The sequence below is a fragment of the Salmo trutta genome, chromosome 37 (assembly GCF_901001165.1).
Source record: "Salmo trutta chromosome 37, fSalTru1.1, whole genome shotgun sequence".
Lineage (NCBI taxonomy): Eukaryota > Metazoa > Chordata > Actinopteri > Salmoniformes > Salmonidae > Salmo > Salmo trutta.
Window position 1 is genome coordinate 14,113,126 of NC_042993.1, and position 19,603 is coordinate 14,132,728.

At 44.2% G+C, this 19,603-nt stretch overlaps 1 protein-coding gene across 1 annotated transcript in view; it reads right to left on the reverse strand.

The window, feature by feature from the left end:
- Window positions 1-19,603, reverse strand: part of LOC115176636 (glutamate receptor ionotropic, kainate 2) — a 190,598-nt gene that overhangs the window by 28,007 nt on the left and 142,988 nt on the right. The window contains exons 8-10 of the mRNA XM_029736756.1: window positions 8,140-8,283; window positions 4,247-4,354; window positions 3,046-3,159 (exon numbers count right to left, since the gene is read on the reverse strand). Of these exons, the coding sequence (XP_029592616.1) occupies window positions 3,046-3,159; window positions 4,247-4,354; window positions 8,140-8,283 (366 nt within the window). The remainder of the gene's footprint in view (window positions 1-3,045; window positions 3,160-4,246; window positions 4,355-8,139; window positions 8,284-19,603) is intronic.

The window sequence follows — 19,603 nt, forward strand, 5'->3', positions numbered from 1 at the left end:
CATCTGATTCAGTAAACCATTTATGAAATACTACGACTTCTTCAACTACCACATACTGTGACTTTAACCACCATTATAATACCAGTATGAGGTCTTTGAAGTACTGTGATTTTAACTACCAGTATGAGGTCTTACAGTGCTTGCGAAAGTATTCACCCCATTGGCATTTTTTCCAATTTTGTTGCCTTACAACCTGGAATTAAAATGTGTTTTTGGGGATTTGTATCATTTGATTTACACAACATGCCTACCACTTTGAAGATGCAAAATATTTGTAATTGTGAAACAAACAAGAAATAAGACAAAAAACAGAAAACTTGAGCTGCATAACTATTCACCCCCACAAAGTCAATACTTTGCAGAGCCACCTTTTGCAGCAATTACAGCTGCACGTCTCTTGGACTATATCTCTATTAGCTTACCATATCAATTCACCGGGATTTTTGCCCATTCTTCAAGGCAAAACTGCTCCAGCTCCTTCAAGTTGGATGGTTTCTGCTGGTGTACAGCAATCTTTAAGTCATACCACAGATTCCCAATTGGATTGAGGTCTGGGCTTTGACTAGGCCATTCCAAGACATTTAAATGTTTCCCCTTTAACCACTTGAGTGTTGCTTTAGCAGTATCTTTAGCATCATGTTCCTGCTGGAAGGTGAACCTCCGTCCCAGTCTCAAATCTCTGGAAGACTGAAACCGGTTTCCCTCAAGAATTTCCCTGTATTTAGCACCATCCATCATTCCTTAAATTCTGACCAGTTTCCCAGTCCCTGCCGATGAAAACCATTATGTTCTTGGTGTGATGAGAGGTCTTGGGTTTGCGCCAGACATGGAATTTTCCTTGATGGCCAAAAAGCTCAATTTTAGTCTCATCTGACCAGAGTACCTTCTCCCATATGTTTGGGGAGTCTCCCACATGCCTTTTAGCGAACATCAAACGTGTTTGCTTGTTTTTTTTCTTTAAGCAATGGCTTTTATCTGGTCACTCTTCTATAAAGCCCAGCTCTGTGGAGTGTACGGCTTAAAGTGGTCCTCTGGACAGATACTCAAATCTCCGCTGTGAGGCTTTGCAGCTCCAGGTTTATCTTTGGTCTCTTTGTTGCCTCGCTGATAAATGCCCTCCTTGCCTGGTCCATGAGTTTTGGTGGACGGCACTCTCTTGGCAGGTTTGTTGTGGTGCCATATTCTTTCCATTTTTTATTAATGGATTTAATGGTGGTCCGTGGGATGTCAAAGTTTCGGATATTTTTTATAACCCAACCCTGATCTGTACTTCTCCACAATGTTGTCCCTGACCTGTTTGGAGAACTCCTTGGTCTTTATGGTGCCGTTTGCTTGGTGGTGATCCCTTGCTTAGTGGTATTGCAGACTCTGGGGCCTTTCAGAACAGGTGTATATATACTGAGATCAAGTGACAGATGATGCGACACCTAGATTGCACACAGGTGGACTTTATTTAACTAATTATCTGACTTCTGAAGGTAATTGGTTGCACCAGATCTTATTTAGGGGCTTCATAGAAAAGGGGTTCAATACATATGCACGCACCACCTTTCTGTTTATAATTTTTTTGTCATTTTTTGAAACAAATTGTTTTTTTAATTTCACTTCACCAATTTGGACTATTTTGTGTATGTCCATTACATGAAATCCAAATAAAAATCTATTTAAATTATAGGTTGTAATGCAACAAAATAGGAAAAACGCCAAGGGGGATGAATACTTTTGCAAGGCATTGTAGATGTACTGTGAATTTAACCACTAGTCTATTACCAGTATGAGGTCTTGACAAAATGGCCAAAACTCTTTTGATTAGTTCACATCTCTGAGGCATTGAAAACTAATTACAGCTCCACCTTTTAAAGAGGGCCTTGTAATCCTTCAGTGTGTCATGAAGAAAATTAAGAGAAGTTGGATAAAAGTGTGCATCAATCAAATGTAACAAACCCAATTATTGTCAGCCCTCTCTACTCTTTTCTCCTCCCTCAAAGCCATCCGAGATCTCCCCATGACTCAATCCTGATGCACTAATTACAGACATGTAGAGTCTTAACTAATAACAGCAATTCAATCAGCGCACAGCGGCAGCATGCATGGGAGAGGTAAGGCAAGCGCAGCACGGGATAAATAATGACAAACCGCAATTTGGTTGATATTGTTATTTTTACGCTCTGCTTCTTAATAATAGGATCGTAAATTGCGTTAATTTTCTTGATTCTAGAAGCTTCCTGTTTAGTCGTGATGAGTCAATTGTGGCGGGCTCTGGTATGGCTTTCAGACGGAGGAGATAGCAGGGATGGAGTAGTCGTGTAGCCTACAGAATCCCTACAGCACCAGAGCAGACTTTCTTTACAACTCACAGACAACTTCACCCCAAGAGATAGATGCCACAGGATGGGGAGTGATACGCTTATCGTTGAAACTAAGTGTTTTTTATAAATCTTCTATAGAGTGAATAATAACAATACACAGGATTTTTATAGCGCTTTTCTAAAATGCCAAAGACGGTTGGATGAAACCTGAGGAATTACAGCTGTGAGTTGGTCTGTGTGACTCATAGAGAAGCATTAGAGATCCTAGGGCACTCTTTAACTTCCCCCAGAGTTCCCCTGAATGTCTGGGTTTAGCATCACTGGGTAGAGAAACAACTCCTCAATAGAGGGACCATGAAATCGTATTGGACTATCAATCAGCCAATTAGCCCTGCCTGAAACTGTTCTCAACCAATTGGAAAGGGACCTCTCCACAGCAGTGAAGTGAAGGGTGGACTGGTAATTTAAAAGTGGTGTACTTTTGGCTACTTCCATTCAGTTCGCTCACAGGCCGACAACCATCCTGAGAAATTCGAGTGGAGCACTTTTCAAAGAAAATGACCTAAAAACTAAAAAGGAGTAACACCTTTTCCAAGGAGTCAATTAAGTCTTAGAGCAGTTCTGGGCATTCATAATCACTTATATAGACATGGTATAACGCTGTTATAGCACCCAGCTGACAGCTAGTACAGCAATTTCGTTTCTCTATGAATAGACAAAAAGGAATGGTACTTACCAGTATGGTGGAGACAACTAGAGATCTGTTGGCTAAGGAGTCTGTGACGTTGGATGTCTTCCCCTTCTGGTGGTCTGTCATGTTCAAGCCACTAGGAGGGTCCCATGTTCCAATCTGAGGGGAAAAACACAGACAAAACATTAGCATTTAGTGCACTTCAGGTATATCTTCCACGCAGAAATACTGTTCAGGGAAGAGAGTGTGTCTATGAGAAAATATGATGTGAGGTGCGTTATTACAAACATGCACCCACCCGCCCACCCACCCACCCACCCACCCACCACGCCCACCCACCCACCACGCCCACCCACCACGCCCACCCACCACGCCCACCCACCCACACACACACACACACACACACACACACACACACACACACACACACACACACACACACACACACACACACTCCTCTTCCACAGAGAGCTAGAGGCAGATCCTGATCCTAGATCAGCTCTTATATCACATCCCGCAGGTTAAGAGTTAAGAGTTCACGCTGCTGTCAGCCGTGTCCTAAGGGTGCTGGAGAAAATTCTGGGAATGTGTGCTTGAGCTGAAGAGGTGGAGTACTGAGTGTATGTGTGTGCATGTGAGTGAGTGTGTAAGGAGGGGTTGGTGGAAGCAGAAAGAAAAGGAGGAGGAGAGGGGCGAGCCTGCAGGGGCCTCTCATCCTGGCTGTGTTATTCTCTTACCCGCTACAGGGCTTCTCATCTCAGCAGACACTCTGCTCTGCAGCACCAACCCACTACAGCCACAACAGTCCTGCTCCTCTCTCTGATGCCCACTACTGAGGCCTTAGAGATGGCTGCTTTGTAATTGTAAATCAACTGTTTAATTCAGACTTCATGAGGCTGGAGGGCTCCTGAAGGTTTTTTCATTAAGAGAGTAAATTATTCACGGAGGCGCAGACACACGCCACAGAGAGGGATGGGGAGGTCAGGAGCAGCTGAGAGGCACACACAGGGGAGCATGTGTGTTAGGTGGGTGTGTGTGTGTGTAGGTTGGTGTTTGGCTCTGTTGTGTTGACAAGCTTTTGTTTATGAGTTATCTCCTCCATAGACGTGCACACATGGTCATGTATTATAAACATGCACACTCAAACACACACACACACACACACACACACACACACACACACACACACACACACACACACACACACACACACACACACACACACACACACACACACCCCTAGTACCTTCTCCAGTCCATCCTCCTTCAGACTAATCACATCCAGGTCAAAGTCTGTCCTCAAGCCGTTGGTTCTGTTGAAAGTGATCCGCCCAGTCAAGCCGTCCCAGTGGGCCTGGAGGAGAGAAAGAGAGAGGTGTAGGAAGCGAGAGAGAGAGGAAGGGGGGAGAGAGAGAGACAGAGAGAGAGACAGAGAAAGACACAGAGAGAGGGAGAGAGAGAGAGAGAGAGAGAGAGAGAGAGAGAGAGAGATAGGGAATGGGAGAAAGGGAGAAAGGGAGAAAGGGATGGAGGAGGGAAAGAGAGAGAGAGATTCATCATAACCAAAGAGCAAGAGGTTACACTCATTCTCAGCAAAATAGAGACATTCATTATTCATCAGAGTTCACCTTTAAGCAAGGCGCACAAACACACAAAGGTATGCTGCACACACACACAGACACAAACACACACCCACACAAACACACAAAGGTATGCTGCACACATCCACACACACACACTGTATATTACTTATTAATACCACACATACAAACGCGGTACAGCTTTCTTCAGGACACAGACGCTTTTTGGACATAATTCTGATCGTTGCTCTAGTAACAGTGAGAGAGTTATTACCCAATCTGTAACGATTCAGGCACTGCCTTGGAATGCTGAAAATCGAGCATAAAAGTGGCCCTAAGCACTGAACTCTCTTGTGTTACATTGCATAGCAAGTGTTGAATTCTGTGCCCTTTTCTTAGAGAAGCAGGAGCAACTGGCTTAAAGCGGATGTTATTTCAGAAAGAACCTGCAGTATGACTCATCTAACGTCATGTTATTACAGGCTCATAAATGTCACATTGTTCCTCTACGTTGGGAAGAGAACGCTAGATGAAAGAAGATTGTTCATTTCCAAGAAATAACTACAATTACCTGCCTATGTGGTTGGACATGGTTTTGTTGAAAATAACAGTGGAAATTGGTCATAATCTAGGTTTAAATACATTTAAAGAAATGCATATGAAATACATTTTACTAAATCCTTTTTAAATAGATGTAGTATGTTCAGTGTAATGTTAGCCTGTGATACAGTGGTGATTCAGTGATAGTGTAATGTTAGCCTGTGATACAGTGGTGATTCAGTGATAGTGTAATGTTAGCCTGTGATACAGTGGTGATTCAGTGATAGTGTAATGTTAGCCTGTGATACAGTGGTGATTCAGTGATAGTGTAATGTTAGCCTGTGATACAGTGGTGATTCAGTGATAGTGTAATGTTAGCCTGTGATACAGTGATGATTCAGTGATAGTGTAATGTTAGCCTGTGATACAGTGGTGGTTCAGTGATAGTGTAATGTTAGCCTGTGATACAGTGGTGATTCAGTGATAGTGTAATGTTAGCCTGTGATACAGTGGTGATTCAGTGATAGTGTAATGTTAGCCTGTGATACAGTGATGATTCAGTGATAGTGTAATGTTAGCCTGTGATACAGTGGTGGTTCAGTGATAGTGTAATGTTAGCCTGTGATACAGTGGTGATTCAGTGATAGTGTAATGTTAGCCTGTGATACAGTGGTGATTCAGTGATAGTGTAATGTTAGCCTGTGATACAGTGGTGATTCAGTGATAGTGTAATGTTAGCCTGTGATACAGTGGTGGTTCAGTGATAGTGTAATGTTAGCCTGTGATACAGTGGTGATTCAGTGATAGTGTAATGTTAGCCTGTGATACAGTGGTGATTCAGTGATAGTGTAATGTCAGCCTGTGATACAGTGGTGATTCAGTGATAGTTTAATGTTAGCCTGTCATACAGTGGTGGTTCAGCGATAGTGTAATGTTAGCCTGTGATACAGTGGTGATTCAGTGATAGTGTAATGTTAGCCTGTCATACAGTGGTGATTCAGTGATAGTGTAATGTTAGCCTGTGATACAGTGGTGATTCAGTGATAGTGTAATGTTAGCCTGTCATACAAAGGTGGTTCAGTGATAGTGTAATGTTAGCCTGTGATACAGTGGTGATTCAGCGATAGTGTAATGTTAGCCTGTGATACAGTGGTGATTCAGTGATAGTGTAATGTTAGCCTGTCATACAGTGGTGGTTCAGTGATAGTGTAATGTTAGCCTGTGATACAGTGGTGATTCAGTGATAGTGTAATGTTAGCCTGTGATACAGTGGTGGTTCAGTGATAGTGTAATGTTAGCCTGTCATACAGTGGTGGTTCAGTGATAGTGTAATGTTAGCCTGTCATACAGTGGTGATTCAGTGATAGAGTAGGGGAAGGGGATACCTAGTCAGTAGCACAACTGAATGTATTCAACTGAAATGTGTCTTTCGCATTTAACCCAACCCCTCTGAATCAGAGAGGTGCGGGGGGCTGTCTTAATTGACATCCACATCATTGGCGCCTGGGGAACAGTGGGATACCTGCCTTGCTCAGGGGCAGAACGACAATTTTTTACCTTGTCAGCTCTGGGATTCGATCCAGCAACCTAACGGTTACTGGCCCAATGCTCCTACCCGCCAGGCAGTGATAGTTCAGTGTTAGCTTGTGATACAGTGGCCATGCAGTGATAGTTCAGTGTTAGCCTGTGATACAGTGGCCATGCAGTGATAGTTCAGTGTTAGCCTGTGATACAGTGGCCATGCAGTGATAGTTCAGTGTTAGCCTGTGATACAGTGGCCATGCAGTGATAGTTCAGTGTTAGCTTGTGATACAGTGGCCATGCAGTGATAGTTCAGTGTTAGCCTGTGATACAGTGGCCATGCAGTGATAGTTCAGTGTTAGCTTGTGATACAGTGGCCATGCAGTGATAGTTCAGTGTTAGCTTGTGATACAGTGGCTATGCAGTGATAGTTCAGTGTTAGCCTGTGATGCAGTGGCCATGCAGTGATAGTTCAGTGTTAGCTTGTGATACAGTGGCCATGCAGTGATAGTTCAGTGTTAGCCTGTGATACAGTGGCCATGCAGTGATAGTTCAGTGTTAGCCTGTGATACAGTGGCCATGCAGTGATAGTTCAGTGTTAGCCTGTGATACAGTGGCCATGCAGTGATAGTTCAGTGTTAGCCTGTGATACAGTGGCCATGCAGTGATAGTTCAGTGTTAGCCTGTGATACAGTGGCCATGCAGTGATAGTTCAGTGTTAGCCTGTGATACAGTGGCCATGCAGTGATAGTTCAGTGTTAGCCTGTGATACAGTGGCCATGCAGTGATAATTCAGTGTTAGCCTGTGATACAGTGGCCATGCAGTGATAGTGTAATGTTACCCTGTGTGTCAATCTGGATCGACAGTGCAGTGGTGTATAAAGACTATCAGGCTAAATAGCGGTGTCATTTATGAGGGCTGGCGTCCACCCTAGTACTGGTCCACAGGCTTAGAGAGAGAGAGCACTAGAAGTGTCGAGATGTGAGATTATTTGCGTGGCGGTTCGGGATGAAGAGCTTTAATATGTCAAAAGCTCACCCCCCCATTCCTCCCTCCCCACCCACCCTCCACCCACACCACCCCCCAGCCAGGAGCAGTGTGAGTGTTCTGGTGATATCTCACAGAGCAAACAGAACAGAACAGGGTAGCTAGGCTTTACAGACCCTAAATATAGCCTGGGCCAATCCTGTTCTTTAACTGCCTAACAGACAGACAGGGAGGTTTGGATTAACCGCCCCAGTTTCCAGAATCTATCTAGCACACTGAGGAATAATTAGCCCAGATTAAGATAATTTAGACCCATTGTGTAGGGACTTGATATGAAAACAGAGAGACAGGTTTAAGATTAAGATGGTTGCTGTTCTCGGAGCAGTATGAACGTACATACTGTAAAAATGCAGTAAAAACAGGTTCTCTCACTCTTTCATTCTCTCTCTCCATGGCCATCCCTCCTCTGCCTTTCCAGTGGGCCGGTGTGTAATGTATAATACTACGTACCTCTTTGATGAGGGCCATGAATCTGTTCCCAAAGCGCCAGGGTTTGTGTCTGTTGCACTGTAGGGAGCTGACAGTGATCTGCTGAGACTGCTGCACGGCCACGGCCACCACGTGCACGGCATCGTACATGAGCGCAGCGTCCGTCTGGAAAACAACAGAGAGAATGTAGAATTTAAATGTTTTATATACACTGAACAAAGATATAAACGCAACATGCAACAATTTCAAGGGTTTTGCAGTTCATATAAGGAAATCAGTCAATTGAATTAAATAACTTATGCCCTAATCTATGGATTTCACATGACTGGGCAGGGGCGCAGCCATGGGTGGACCTGTGAGGGCATAGGCACACCCACTTGGGAGCCAGGTCCACCCACTGGGGAGCCAGGCCCAGCCAATCAGAATGAGTTTTTCCCCACAAAAGGGCTTTATTACAGATAGAAATACTCCTCAGTTTCATCAGCTGTCTCCGGGTGGCTGGTATCAGATGATCCCGTTGACGAAAAAGTTGGATCTGGAGGTCCTGGGCTGGGGTGGTTACACGTGGTCTGTAGTTGAGAGGCCGGTTGGACGTACTGCCAAATTCCCTAAAATTATGTTGGAGTCGGCTTATTTTACAGAAATGAACATTACATTCTCTGGCAACAGCTCTGGTAGATATTCCTGCAGTCAGCATGCCAATTGCACGCTGCCTCAAAACCTGAGACATCTGTGACATTGTGTGACAAAACTTCACATTTTATAGTGGCCTTTTAATGTCCCCAGCACAATGTGCAACTGTGTAATGATCATGCTGTTTAATCAGCTTCTTGATATGCCACACTTGTTAGATGGATGGATTATCTTGGCAAAGGAGAAATGCTCACTAACAGGAAGGTAAACAAATCTGAGAGAATTGCGCTTTCTGTGCGTATGGACATTTCTGAAATCCTTTATTTCGGCTCATGAAACATGGGACCAACACTTATATTTTTGTTCAGTATAATTTAATCAGTCTGTTGTCCCCACTTGCTTCAAGATGTCCACCATTGTTCCTGTACCCAAGAAAGCGAAGGTAACTGAACTAAATTACTATTGCCCCGTAACACCCACTTCTGTCATTATGAAGTGCTTTGAGAGGCTAGTTAAGGATCATGTCACCTCTACCGTTCCTGACAGCCTAGGCCCACTACAATTTTCATACCGCCCCAACAGATCCACGGATGATGCAATCGCCATTGAACTGCACACTGCCCTATACCATCTGGACAAGACCACTGCTCAGCCTTCAACACCATAGTGCCCTCCAAGCTCATCACCTCTGCAACTAGATCCTGGACTTCCTGATTGGCCGACTCCAGGTGGTGAGGGTAGGCAACAACATCTCCCCATGCTGATCCTGAACAAGGGTTGCATGCTCTTCCCCCTCCTGTACTCCCTGTTCACTCACGACTGCGTGGTCACTCACTTCTCCAACTCAAGTTTACTGATGACACAACAGTGGTAGACCTGATTACCAACAATGACAAGACAGCCTACAGGAAGGAGGTGAGGGCCCTGGCGGAGTGGTGCCAGGAAAATAACTTCTCCTTCAATGTCAACAAAATGAAGGAGCTGATCGTGGACTTCAGGAAACAGCAGAGAGAGCATGCCCAAATCCACATTGATTGCTGCCCTATCTACATAGTCATTGAACACTGGTCACTTTAATAATGTTTCCATCCTGTTTTACTCACTTCATATGTATATACTGTATTCTAGTCAAGGCTCATCCTATATAACTACTGCTGTACAAACCTTTCCTATTCATATACTATACATACAGTACCTTCAGAAAGTATTCAAACCCCTTGACTTAATCTGCATTTTGTGTTACAGCCTGAATTCAAAATGAATAAAATATTTTTTTTCTCACCCACCTACACACAATACTCCAGAATGACAAAGTAAAAACATGTTTTTAGACACTTTTGCAAATGTATTACAAATTAAATACATAAATATCTATGTCACATAATTATTCACACCCTGAGTTGATACATGTTAGATTCACCTTTGGCAGCGATTACAGCTGAGTCTATCTGAGTAAATCTCTAAGACAAGTTTCCCCAACTGGTGGCTACCCCCCCCCCCCCCCCCCCCCGAAGTTTTCTGAGCAAAAAAATTAAGAGAAAAGTTTTGGAAAAAAATGTGTGTGTAATTTTCATTGTTGGACATAAAACACTGTTAAAGAAAAAACAGCAGGAAATCAGCTCCATGTGATGTTAATTTAAGACATCTGTTCCCAAGTATTCCAACGCATAATAGAGAGACGACGTGATCTTGTACACATATAAGCAAGGTTTGAAATTATTATATTTTAATCAAACATATCTGTTTGAGCTTCTTGAGGTCAATTTGCAGTCTACAAATGATTTGTAATTATTTTCCGGCCCCCGACTGTCCGCTCAAGAAAAAAAAAAATAAGAAAAAAAAAAATAATAAAAATAAAAAAAATCGGCCGGCGGCTGAATCTAGTTGAGGATCCCTGCACATCTGGATTACACTATATTTGCACATTATTTTTTAAATTCTTACAGCTCTGTCAAGTTGGATGTTGATCATTGCTAGACAGCCATTTCCCAGTCTTGCCATAGATTTCCAAGCTGATTTAAGTCAAAACTGTAACTACGCCACTCAGGACCATTCAATGTCTTATTGGTAAGCAACTCCAGTGTATATTTGCCCTTGTGTTTTAGGTTATTATCGTGCTGAAAGGTGAATTTGTCTCCCAGTGTCTGGTGGAAAGCAGACTAAACCAGGTTTTCTAGGATTTTACCTATGCAAAGCTCTATTCTATATATTTGTATCCTAAAAAACTCTGTAGTCCTTGCTGATGACAAGCATACCCATAACATGATGCAGCCACCACCAAAGTTGTTGATCCATCCACAGTTTTCTCCTATCACAGCCATTAAACTTTGTAACTGTTTTAAAGTCATCATTTCCCTCATGGTGAAATCCCTGAGCGTTTTCCTACCTCTCCGGCAACTGAGTTAGGAAGGACGCCTGTATCTTTGTAGTGACTTGGTGTTGTGACACTCGTCGTAAGGAGTAGACCAAGGTGCAGCGTGTTGAGTGCTCATGATAAATATTTATTATTAACTCAGAACACTATACAAAACAATAAACAAAGAAACACGAACGTCACGTTCTGCAGGCTTTACAGAGCTATGCAAAAACAAGATCCCACAACTGAAAGTGGAAAAAAGGGCTGCCTAAGTATGATTCCTAATCAGAGACAACGATAGACAGCTGCCTCTAATTCGGAACCATACTCAGCTCAAGACAAAGAAATAGAAAACATAGAATGTAACAAAGAAATATAACACATAGAATGCCCCCCCATGTCACACCCTGACCTAACCAAACAGAGAAAAACGGCTCTCTCAGGTCAGGGTGTGATAGTACCCCCCCCAAAGGTGCGGACTCCCGGCCGCAAACCTGAACCTATAGGGGAGGGTCCGGGTGGGCATCTACTCACGGTGGCGGCTCCGGTTCGGGGCATAGCCCCCACTCCGCCCACTGATCCCTCTGCTTTTGTGTCGCCGGAGGAACCAGACCATGGATCATCGCGGGAAGCTCCGAACCGTGGATCGTCGCCGGAGGTTCTGGGCTGCAGACCGCCGCTGAAGACTCTGGGCTGCAGGCCACCGCTGAAGACTCCGGGCTGCAGGCCGTCTCAGGAGGTTCTGGACTGCAGGCCGTCGCTACAGGCGCCATGCCATTTATCATCACTGCAGGCTCCGTGCCATGGATCACCACTGGAGGCTTTGTACCATGGATCATCACTGGAGGCTCCGGGCCATGGATTATCACTGGAGGCTTCGTGCCATGGATCATCTCTACAGGCTCCGGGCCATGGATCATCCCTACAGGCTTCTTGCCATGGATCATCACTGGAGGCTTCGTACGTGGAGCTGGAATAGGTCTCACCGGACTAGGGAACGTTGCTGGAGGCTCCGGACTGGGGAACGTCGCTGAGAGTTCTGGACTAGGGAACGTCGCTGGAGGCCGGGTGCGCAGAGCAGGCACAGGGTATACTGGGCCTTGGAGGCGCACTGGAGGTCGGGAGCTTATGACTGGCACAACCCGTCCTGGCTGGATACTTACTTTAGTCCGGCAAGGGCGGGTCGCTGGCACAGGACGAACTGGGCTGTGCAGGTGCACTGGCGACACAGTGCGTAGAACTGGCGCAGGATATACCGGGCCGTGGAGGCGCACTGGAGGTCTGGAGCTTATGACTGGCACAACCCGTCCTGGCTGGATACCCCCCGTAGCCCGACAAGCGAGGGACGTTGGAACAGGTTGCACAGGTTTGTGCTGGCGAACTGGGGGTACCGTGCGTAGAGCTGGCGCCGGATAACCTGGGCCGAAGAGACGCACCAGAGACCAGGAACGCTGAGCAGGCACAATCCTTCCTAGCTGAATGCCAACTCTAGCACAGCAACTGTGGGAAGCTTGCACCGAGCGCACCGGGCTGTAGCTGCGCACTGGCGACACAGTGCACATCCCCGCATAACACGGTGCTTGCTCGATCACTCGCTCCCCACGGTAAGTATGGGGAGTTGGCTCAGGTCTCCACCCTGACTCTGCCAAACTCCCCGTGTGCCCCCCCCCCCTAAATTGTTTTTTGGGGGGTGCCTCTCGTGCTTCCGTCGTTGCCGTGTTAGTTCCTCGTAATGTTGCCGTTCTGCTCTCGCTACCTCCACCTGTCCCATGGGAGGGGATCCCATCCAGCCTGGATCTCCTCCCACGTCCAGGATCCCCTGCCGTTCAGGATGTCCACCCAGGTCCACTCCTGATCACGCTGCTTGGTTCTCTTGTGGTGGGATCTTCTGTGACGCTCGTCGTAAGGAGTAGACCAAGGTGCAGCATGTTGAGTGCTCATGATAAATATTTATTATTAACTCAGAACACTATACAAAACAATAAACAAAGAAACACGAACGTCACATTCTGCAGGCTTTACAGAGCTATGCAAAAACAAGATCCCACAACTGAAAGTGGAAAAAAGGGCTGCCTAAGTATGATTCCTAATCAGAGACAACGATAGACAGCTGCCTCTGATTAGGAACCATACTCGGCTCAAGACAAAGAAATATAAAACATAGAATATAACAAAGAAATATATCACATAGAATGCCCCCCCATGTCACACCCTGACCTAACCAAACAGAGAAAAATGGCTCTCTCAGGTCAGGCAGTGACAGGTGTATTGATACACCATCCAAAGTGTAATTAATAACTTTACCATGCTCAAAGGGATATTCAATGTCTGCTTTTTTTTACCCATCTACCAATAGGTGCCCTCCCTTGCGGGGCATTGTAAAACCTCCCTGGTCTTTGTGGTTGAATCTGTGTTTGAAATTCACTGTCAACTGATAATAACAGATAATTGTATGTGTGGGGTACAGAGATGAGGTAGTCATTGAAAAATCATGTTAAAAACTATTATTGCACACATAGTACATCAACATAACTTATTATGTGACTTGTTAAGCACATTTTTACTTCTGAACTTATTTAGGCTTGCCATTTCAAAGGGGTTGAATGCTTATTGACGCAAGACATATCAGCTTTTAATTTATAATTAATGTAAAAATAAATCTAAAAATATAATTCAACTTTGACATTATGGGGTATTGTGTGTAGGCCAGTTACATAAAATCTCAATTGAATACATTTTAAATTCAGGTTGTAACAACAAAATGAGGAAAAAGTCAAGGGGTGTGAATACTTTCTGAACGCATTGTACCATTCAAACGTTTGGGGTCACTGAGAAATGTCCTTTTTTTTAAAAGAAAACCACATTTTTTGTTCATTAAAAGAACATCAAATTCATCACAAATACAGTGTAGAGATTGTTAATGTTGTAAATGACTATTGTAGCTACAGAGGCCCATTATCAGCAACCATCAGTCCTGTGTTCCAATGGCACGTTATGTTAGCTAATCCAAGTTTATCATTTTAAAAGGCTAATTGATCATTAGAAAACCCTTTTGCATTTATGTTAGCGCAGCTGAAAACTGTTGTCGTGATTAAAGAAGCAATAAAACTGGCCTTCTTTAGACTTCAAATCAAATCAAATTGTATTGGTCACATACACATGGTTATCAGATGTTAATGCGAGTGTAGCGAAATGCTTGTGCTTCTAGTTCCGACCATGCAGTAATATCTAACAAGTAATCTAACAATTTCACAACAACAAAGGAATGAATAAGAATATGTACATATAAATATATGGATGAGCGATGGCCGAACGGCATAGGCAAGATGCAGTAGATGGTATAGAGTACAGTATATACATATGAGATGAGTAATGTAGGGTATGTAAACATTACATAAAGGGGCATAGTTTAAAGTGGCTAGTGATACAGTTGTTACATCCAATTTTGTATTATTAAAGTGGCTAGAGATTTGAGTCAGTATGTTGACAGCAGCCCCTTAATGTTAGTGATGGCTGTTTAACAGTCTGGTGGCCTTGAGATAAAAGCTGTTTTTCAGTCTCTCGGTCCCTGCTTTGATGCACCTGTACTGACCTCGCCTTCTGGATGATAGCGGGGTGAACAGGCAGTGGCTCGGGTGGTTGTTGTCCTTGATGATCTTTTTGGCCTTCCTGTGACATCGGGTGGTGTAGCAGTTGCCGTACCAGGCGGTGATACAGCCTGACAGGATGCTCTCGATTGTGCATCTGTAAAAGTTTGTGAGTGTTTTTGGTGACAAGCCAAATTTATTCAGCCTCCTGAGGTTGAAGAGGCGCTGTTGCGCCTTCTTCACCACGCTGTCTGTTTGGGTGGACCATTTCAGTTTGTCCGTGATGTGTACGCCGAGGAACTTAAAACTTTCCACCTTCTCCACTACTGTCCCGTCGATGTGGATATGGGGGTGCTTGTTGAGACTTGTTGTGCATCTGGAGCATCAGCATTTGTGGGTTCGATTACAGGCTCAAAATGGCCAGAAACAAATAACTTTCTTCTGAAACTCATCAGTCTATTCTTGTTCTGAGAAATGATAGCTATTCCATGCAAGAAATTGCCAAGAAACTGAAGATCTCGTACAACGCTGTGTACAACCTGCAAAACCCCAGTCTCAACGTCAACAGTGAAGAGGCAACTCCGGGATGCTGGCCTTCTAGGCAGAGTTGCAAAGAAAAAGCCAATATCTAGATATTCCATAAATAATCTGCCGTTTCCAGCTACAATACTAATTTAAAACATTAACGATGTCTACACTGTTTCTGATCAATTTGATGTTATTTTAATGGACAATTGTTTTTGCTTTCATTTCAAAATCAAATCAATTTCTAAGTGACCCCAAACTTTTGAATGGTAGTGTATATATTTGACAATTTTCCTCAAAGTAGTTATCAGTATCAGGATCTTGTAGTGGATGCGAGCTTCGACTGGAAGCCAGTGGAGTGTGCGGAGGAGCAGGGTGACATGGGAGAACTTGGGAAAGTTGAACACCAGGCGGGCTGCAGCATTCTGGATAAGTTGCAGGGATTTGATGGCACAAGCGGGGAGCCCAGCCAACAGCGAGTTACAGTAGTCTAGACGGGAGATGACAAATGCCTGGATTAGGACCTGCGCCACTTCCTGTGTAAGGTAGGGTTGTGCTCAAGCGATATTGTAGAGCATGAACCTACAGGAGCGGGTCACTGCTTTGATGTTTGCAGAAAATGACAGGGTGACATCCAGGGTCACGCCAAGGTTCTTTGCACTCTGGGGGGGCGACACAGTGGAGTTGTCAACCGTGGTGGAGAGGTATTTGTGCGGGCAGGCCTTCCCCAGGAGAAAGAGTGCTCTGTCTTGTCAAGGTTGGTGCTTGAGGTGGTGGGTCGACATCCAAGTTGAGATATCTGCCAGGCACTTTATTACTGCACTGTTGGAATCAGAAACAGAAGCATTTTGCTGCACCTGCAATAACATCTGAAAAATATGTGTACGTGACCAATACAATTTGATTTGATTTTCACAGTCAATTGGATGCCTACAGCACAGCATCGGACATGAACACAGTGTCTGTATGTGGAACAGAGAGACCATGTGTCATTACCGCATCACAAATCATCCCATATTACTAGTTCACACCACATGTATCAGTCTACAGATGTAGGATCTTAATATGGGTCAGTTTGCTACAGCAGGAAAATAATCCTGCAGCAACAGAAATGTGAATTCTTATCTTGATTATAAGTAATGGAGATTTTTGTAGGGGTTGATACATTTTCCTTAAAGGGAAAATCAAGTCTGAAATTTCAAAAGCGGAAATTACACAATCCAGAAGCCTTTTTAAACCTCAAATACACTATAAGTTTAACATTTTCTGCATTGCAGGAAAGTTCTCTTGCAACAGAGTGATCAAATAAAGATTCCACATCTGTTCATGAGAGCAACGTCTGTCTGTGAAACAACAGAGAGAATGTGTCCTCATCATGTCATCACATCACCGTCAATAGGCTACGTCACAACAACTCAGTGGGATGTCAACCATCCGAAATATGACACCAGCTTCCTTCTCCAACAAGAGAGACAATGTGTCATCCTTACCGCCAACCACATCACAGATCATTCATATCATCACATGATCACATCACAGTCAATGGAATGTCTGTGTCATATAGATATCATTTCATTGGGATGTCAACCATTCAAACTGTTGCATCCTCGTTGCCTACCTAACTTGGTTGACCTGTGAGACTTCCATCATGAAAATACACAATGTTATTATAGGAAACAAAAAGAGAGGAGAGAAAGGAACAGGGAAGAGGGCAAGAAAAGCAAAGAAAGGGCTATTTTCTAATATGCCAAATAACCATGGTGACATGACATCTACAGCACACAGCACATTATACAAACAATCATAAAAAGGTATGATAAACCCAGACATCTCTAATCTCTGAAAACATACTGGATGTGTACCAAATGGCACCCTATTCCCTACATAGCGCCCCATGGGCCCTGGTCAAAAGCAATGTCCTATATAGGGAATAAGGTGGCGTTTGGGACTTTGTCAGAATCTGCAGCTTACTCCTTCACTCTCTGTAATAATAAACGGCTGACAGTAAACAGAAGTGCGTAAGGAGACTGATATGAGAGCAACTTATCAGAGAGTAATGCCAGTCATCCACGCTCCAAGTTCCATACCCCTAATTCCACAGTCCCTCAAAAAAATCTAATTAGTGTTTGTCTCGCTTGATTGGAAAGCAATCAAAATAGCTCCTTACGTTTGTTGTATGGAAATCATGACTGAGGGTTGCCGTTGGAAACCGCTGTCCTGCTGAATAAATCAGGACCTAAACCTGTCATTTCCCCACCCTTGTCCTGATTGTTTGCCTGAAGCGGTTGTGACGGCAGTTTGGATGATAATATGGTGTTGTGGGTGGTTGCTGTCAGTCGTGTAACGGTGTGGGAGTTCAGGGATAAAATAGTGTGATATTAATCATGTCTATTTTAAAAGGTGTTAATAAAAGGGAAGTGAAGGTGCTGCAGGGTGGGTGACACTCTGGAGGACGGGGGTGGTGGAATGGTGTGGTCGCCAGCTGCAGAGTGACAGTCTGTCTTTCCCTGAGGGGTTGAGGGGGTGAAGAATAGGAAAGGGACCATTCTCTGCTGTCCACACTGCCTCAGTAACTTCCCAGAGCAAAGTGTCTTTATAATCACTCTGGTGTAGTGTGGCACCTGTCAAGTGGGGAGGGTAGTTTAAGTCTGGGGGGGGGGGGGGGGGCAAGGGGGACTGTGTGAATTTTGTCAGCGGCAGCTTGAGTGCTTTTCTCTCTTTTCCCCAGTGCTGTGTGAGCCTCTGAAGAACCAAGCAGGCAGCAAGCCTTGCAAATGATTTAGCAACACCGCCACTTCACTCTATAAACATCTCATTAAAATCAATTATGTCACTCCTGACTGAAATTAAAGCTAAACGCTTTAAAACCTGGCTTTTCCCTTGTGTCAGCCAATATGAACATTACACCTGATGCTGTCTATTCTTCCGCCTCATTCTTACCTCCTCTTCTCTCTTCCCTGCTCTCGCTTCTCTCCCTTGCTCGCTTCTCTCTCCCCTGCTCTCTTCTCTCTCCCCTGCTCTCTCTCTCTTATCTCTCTCTGACAGGAGAGAGATTTATTAAATATCCTAAACGGCAAGGCCTGACGTGGTGCCTCCGAAGTTGGAAAGAGATTGGGTGGCATGGCCTAAAGCGGTGACGCGAGTGACGTGGCTGCAGCCTTCAAGCCGGAGCTCTGGTGGTCACAGGGACGCTCTAGCTCAGTCATGATGCTCTGGCTCTTTTGATTGGAACATAAACACCCTGAGAGAGGCGGGGCCACTGGAGAGAGGAACAGCCAGGGGAAAAGGAAAGGCTGTAGAGAGCAGAGCAGCTATGAGACCAGGCAGCCACTGGCAGCACATGCCCACTGAAGAGTCCCCATCACACACCTGTATCAGGGGAAACCCCCACACTACCCTCACTCCCGGTGGACACTTCAGTCTAGACACCCCTGAGTCACACAGTATAGGCCTCATAGACATGGTACTGTATGGCACATTATTTCCACATTTTGTTAAGTTCTAAAATGGATTAAATAAAAATAAATCCTCAGCAATCTACACACAGTACCCCATAACGACAAAGCGAAAACAGGTTCTTAGATATTTTTACAAATGTATAAAAAAATACCTTATTTACGTAAGTATTCAGACCCTTCACTTTGAGACTCGAAATTGAGCTCAGGTGCATCCTGTTTCCATTGATCATCCTTGATTGGATTCCACCTGTGGTAAATTCAATTGATTGGACATGATTTGGAAAGGCACACACCTGTCTATATAAGGTCCCACAATAACAGTGCATGTCAGAGCAAAAACCAAGCCATGACGACGAAGGAATTGTCCGTAGAGCTCTGAGACAGGATTGTGTCGAGGCACAGATCTTGGGAACAGTACCAAAAATGTCTGCAGCATTGAAAGTCCCCAAGAACACAGTGGCCTCCGTCATTCTTAAATGGAAGAAGTTTGGAACCACCAAGACTCGTCTTAGACAATGAGAACAACCGTTTTCAGCTGTGTTAACATAATTGCAGGGTTTTCTAATGATCAATTAGCCTTTTAAAATGATAAACTTGGATATGTTAACACACTGTGCCATTGGAACACAGGAGTGATGGTTGCTGATAATGGGCCTCTGTACGCCTATGTAGATATTCCCTAAAAAATAATCAGTTTCCAGCTACAATAGTCATTTACAAAATTAACAATGTCTACAAGGTATTTCTGATCAATTTGATGTTATTTTAATGGACAGAAAATGTGTTTTTCTTTAAAAAACAAGGACATTTCTAAGTGACCCAAACTTTTGAACGGTAGTGTATATTTTTTTATAAATTAGCAACAATTTCTAAAAACCTGTTTTGACTTTGTCATTATGAGGTATATTGTGTAGATTGTTGGGGGA